The 5,261-nt window shown below is 29.2% G+C and overlaps 2 protein-coding genes across 2 annotated transcripts in view; one reads left to right on the forward strand and one right to left on the reverse strand.

The window, feature by feature from the left end:
- The window catches only part of LOC100571213 (farnesol dehydrogenase-like), a 176,328-nt gene that overhangs the window by 102,010 nt on the left and 69,057 nt on the right, over positions 1 to 5,261 (reverse strand). The gene's annotated exons all lie outside the window — the stretch shown is intronic.
- Positions 329 to 2,571, forward strand: LOC100169286 (protein ABHD13). Its single transcript, XM_001948078.4, has 6 exons — positions 329 to 597; positions 817 to 1,033; positions 1,132 to 1,363; positions 1,425 to 1,618; positions 1,688 to 1,848; positions 1,917 to 2,571. Exons 2-6 carry the CDS (start codon positions 844 to 846, stop codon positions 2,184 to 2,186), a joined length of 1,047 nt encoding a protein of 348 aa, XP_001948113.2. The 5' UTR covers positions 329 to 597; positions 817 to 843; the 3' UTR covers positions 2,187 to 2,571.

The following is a 5,261-nucleotide window of genomic DNA, read 5'->3' on the forward strand; positions in this document are numbered from 1 at the left end:
CAACTATGCGGTATCGTTTGGTAACTGTGGTAACCGTGATTATTTTACACGACACGGTGTAGTGTGAACCCGGCTTTATATTATCTATGACCACGGTTATCTGCTTTTGATACCAATAATACCTACAGTATATAATATTATTGAATCTATAAACTTGTCCTCTCGGTGCGCTAGTAGTAGTAGGAACAGCTGATTCAGATAGTTAGTTCACCGGTCAAATTATGGGAGTTCGCTACGCAACCTGTATATTATCTTAAATCGTGGTCCGTGCTTTGAACCCATGGACTTGTCCTGATAACACTACATATTTTTATTTTTATTCGTGATATAAATAAATATTCTGATAGCGATTATTGGGGCCGGAGTTTGTTTTTTTCTCACTATTTATTTACTTTTTAGTTTTTTACTGCTCATTCGCACTTTTTTTGTTATCATACTCATAGACATTAAATAAGATTTGTTTTTCTTTTTGATTTTACTTGTGAGTCACAGAGGTTCGATTTTAATAAATCACACTCACCGAGGTGTCTGTTGGTTAATATAAAATGGAACGCGGACAGAAAACGAAGAAGAAAAAAAACTACGTTTGATTCGCAGGTAAGACCTCGACGACAATGAGAAATAACGGGGAGTAACTGTTTGAGTGCAAAAGTCCTATTTTCTTCCATTCGTATACGGGTCAAATGTACTCGGATTTGTAATTGTAATTTGTAACCTTTTCTACCAACGGTTTCTAACTTTCAAAGAATACTTGCCTACGGTACTCTACGTTTCTACCTTATTTGCTTGAATAATTTATGGTTTGTTTGATCGTAGCGCTCCACTAGTTGGCCTTGTCTTGCAATGGATAGATTGCAAACATGGTTTGTCCGCAAGGACAAACTAAGCCTACCATTGTGGCGGACCATGTCGACAAAATGTTACATGGCGTTCAGTGCCCTCAGTGCTGGAGCCACGGTCATCACATTTTTTTTGATATACTGGTTCTGTGGTGGATTACTGGCACTATCGTTTCTGCTCATGAGTATTGTCGGTAAGTAAATGCATTCTATTAATTGTTGACTGTTGTACACACCAGTATTGTGTAACAGCATAATTGATCCTTATTTTAATATTTTATTCTATCATCAGGGTTTGTTTACCATTCAGAAGACTACTTATTATATTATCCAGACCTGCCTGATCACTCTCGTATTTTTGTACCACAGCCATCAATGTATGGTCTGCCATATGAAAACATATTCATCAAAAGTTTAGATGGCACACGGTTACACTTATTCTTGATAAAACAACCAGGAGATTTTTCTAAGATGGTGCCAACTATTTTATTCTTGCATGGGAATGCAGGAAACATGGGCCATAGGTATGAGAAATATTTTACTCAAGTATTGTGGTTTTAAAAATATTATAAAATTTCTTTGTAGATTAACCAATGTAGTGGGCTTCTATAATGAGCTGAGATGCAACATCGTAATGTTGGAATATCGTGGGTATGGATTGTCACAAGGATCACCATCAGAAAGAGGCTTCTACATGGATGCAAGTGCTGCAATAGACTTTATTTTAACTCGTAATGATCTAAATCTTGGTCGAATTATAGTATTTGGACGTTCGTTAGGTAAACCATTTTTTTGTGAGTATTTTTTCAATAAATAACAAATATTTAATCATGGATATTGTTTTATAGGTGGTGCAGTCGCCATTGATTTAGCTGCTCGGTTAGAATACAGCCAAAAAATCTGGTGTGTTATTGTTGAGAATACATTTACATGTATACCAGATATGGCAACAGAACTAATGTCTTCTGAACTTTTGAAATACATCCCTCTATTTTTGTACAAAAATAAGGTAATTTTAATGAAATATTAAAAAATTCATCTAATTTTTAATCTCTTATTTTTTTTTCTTAATCTAAGTATATGTCCAATTGGAAAATGGGCAAACTACAAGTACCAATATTGTTTGTTTCGGGCGAAGAAGATACATTAGTTCCTCCATCAATGATGACAAATTTATTTGATGCTTATTGTGGCCCTTTAAAACAGATTGTAAGGTTTAGAAGAGGTTCGCATAATACAACATGGAACTGTCCTGGTTATTACCGGAAGATTAGAAAATTTTTAAAAATCACAGCAAAACACAGACCTACCGCTGAAGATCTCCATTGTGTCATCAAAATTGTTTGACATTGATTGTATTAGTTCCTAAACATGATTAAAAACAATGATATAGTTAATACAAAAGAGTAGATTATTGAAAAAAAAATAGTAACATATAATTTTTTCAATATTAATTTTTACATAAATGCACATCATTTTAAAAAATTTCTGTAATTGTATATTATTACTAAATGCCTGAAATTTTTTTAAATCTTTATTATTATTTATAAATATATATATTGAGTTTCTCTACTTATTTGTCATACTTAATATATTTTTTAATTTAATATTTATGTAAGTGTTAGTCTACTATTTTATATTACACCAAAAAGTAACTTTATATGCTTTCAATATTATGTATTATCAATGCCGGTATTTTTGTTTAATAAAATTGAATAATTTTTTACTTTTAGCATAACATATTAAAATATTTGATTGTCTTATATACATTATCCGAACAATAATAATTATAGATACAGAATTTTTTTTTTTATTACTTTTATAGGCAGAGTTACTTCCTATATTTTTGTATTTTAAATAAAATGAATGCATGTAATTTTACAGATAATTAAATTAAATTATTTGAATTATTTTTCCAATTTAATTCTAATGGATGACACTTCTCAAAACACTTCTTAGGAGAGAAAAACCTTATGGTTGAACTGCTACTATACTCTATTCAAATTAAGAAACAGTCCGATCAGTTGGCAATCAGTTATTGCAGCGACAGTCAGGCAACACCCGTTGGTTGCTTATTATCCTCCTATCCCCTTTCCACAGTCCACAGATCCTAACCACTTATATAACTCCTGTGAATTATCACTATACCGCTGAGCACAAGTCAACTGCCAACTGTATTTCAAAACTTGAATAGAGTATAGTAGAGTCTGGGTTATTTGAGTAGCAAGTAAACTTTGCATAATATAGGAATTCATTATATTATTTGAGCTTTTTAATCATGACACAAATTTTTTGAATGGTAAAAATTTTAAATTAAGAATTTTTATTTATTATATGTCAATATGTGTATCATATTATGTTCAGGTTGTAATGTATGTAAATTATGCTATGCTATAAATATCTTCCAACATAAGTAATTTTCCATAACACAGATATTGCTACCTATCTATATAAAAGTAATAAATTAAATAATTTATTTGTGCATTAAAATCATATCCATTCTGAAATTCTATATTATATTATATTTAAATTTAATTCAAACTATGTGTAGTGTGTAAACTTCTTTTGTATTACATTTTTCTAAAAGTTCAAAAATAGAGTTTAGGTATCTACCACCTAGATTAAAAAAAAAGATTTTTTTTTTAAATTGTAAAGAATAGAATTAGCTAAGCCACTAATGTGTAAGCAAATACATTTTAGAATCATTACCGTATTCTGGTGTTGGTGAGCATAAGGTGGTTAAATCATAATTCTTAATACATTATTAAAAAAAATTCCAACCATTATGGATTATTAATAATAATGTATAAATTGTACAGGACGCTTCACCATATAGATATTAAAGAATAATTATAATATTATATAATTCTATGTGCTTCACCCGCATTCAATGTATCTGACTTACAAACGCTTAACATTGCAAATTTTACGTTCTGAATAATATATTAACTTTGTTATGATTAATATTGGATCGAATATGTTACACAATAAATTATAAAATGCACTCGTCAGTCGTCGTTCATATAAGTCGTAACTTTATCACTAGGGCCCGGAAGTTCATGCATTTGCATGTTTTTTTTGAACCATTAGATATATTGCTAAGTGAGCTAGAAATGCATTTCAAGACATATCAAAAGTTTATAGTGCATATTTTTGCATATTTAGTGGTTTTTAAATTTTAGAGCATATTTCTTAATTTTACAATATTTTAAAGCATATTTTATAATTTATGAAGATAAAGTATGAAAATTCGTAAATAAAAAAAAAAAAAAAATAAATTTATATTAAAAGAATACTAACTAGATATTCTTATATTGTATTATATTATATTGTGTTATAACTACAGTAAAATGTTCCAAAGGCATTACAATTTATAAAAAATTTGAACAAGTTATTGAAAAGAATCTGGGCTTTAAAACACTATCCAAAATCTCCAAAATTATGCTGGGAGAAGAAATGACAATGGATAATATTTTAACTGAAGATTTTTCATGTGATGATTTAATATATTTTAAATACGCACCAATTTCTTCGGTTGACGTGGTACGGAGTTTTTCAATGTACAAAAATATGTTGGCAGATAACAGACGGTCGTTTATGTTTGAGAATTTATCAAAATCGTTGATTGTAAATTGTAATGTTTAAAAATATATATAAATTAATGAAATAATGTTTTTTTTTTTTGTAAATTTTAAATTTTGTAATTGAAATAAAAATGTTTTTTTCCTCATATTTATAAATTAAAAAAAAATATTTAAGCATATTTAAAGGCATATATCAGGATTTTTAAGCGCATAAGTGCATACATATTTCCGTAGTTTTTAGTGCATAAACTTCCGGGCCCTATTTATCACTTACAAAATACGACTTAATATTATGTAACATACCATAATCCTAAACACTGAATATTTATATCAAAAACCTAAGATAGGTACCTAATAATTAGTATAAATGTATAATTAAATATTAATATATATATATTATTGTGATACACACAGTAGATACCTAATAGTTTACTTGCTACGCCAACCACCGAGGCGCTATTGGAGACATGAATGACCGTGCGGCTTATCTCTCTTGTCCTCACTCTTCGTGGTTTGACTTTGAAGTTTCTAGATTAAAGTCATACATATTACAGAGTGATTCATTTGTTATTAATTACATTATGAATATTCATAATTCATTAGGTACTTAGTCATTACTCATTACCTACCTAACCTACCTTCCTATAATTAGTAGGGAAATTAGTATTTGTTCGCGGATAATAGAGCAAGCTCTATTCAAGAATTTCATAATACATTGTCACATTGATATATATAAAATCAATAACTAGAAACGGGCAACATATTAACTAGAAACATATTATGCTCACAAACCTTAATACCTAGTCAAAATAGTAACCAAATTTAGAATAGGTATTCA

The sequence above is a fragment of the Acyrthosiphon pisum genome, chromosome A1 (genome assembly GCF_005508785.2).
Source record: "Acyrthosiphon pisum isolate AL4f chromosome A1, pea_aphid_22Mar2018_4r6ur, whole genome shotgun sequence".
NCBI classification, from domain to species: domain Eukaryota; kingdom Metazoa; phylum Arthropoda; class Insecta; order Hemiptera; family Aphididae; genus Acyrthosiphon; species Acyrthosiphon pisum.

Excerpts from the sequence above, each read along its gene's own strand:
- LOC100169286 (XM_001948078.4), top strand. The coding sequence starts at position 844 with ATGGATAGATTGCAAACATGGTTTGTCCGCAAGGACAAACTAAGCCTA. Across the intron at positions 1,034-1,131 it reads TCTGCTCATGAGTATTGTCG|GGTTTGTTTACCATTCAGAA; the intron begins GTAAGTAAATGC and ends TTCTATCATCAG. Across the intron at positions 1,849-1,916 it reads TATTTTTGTACAAAAATAAG|TATATGTCCAATTGGAAAAT; the intron begins GTAATTTTAATG and ends TCTTAATCTAAG.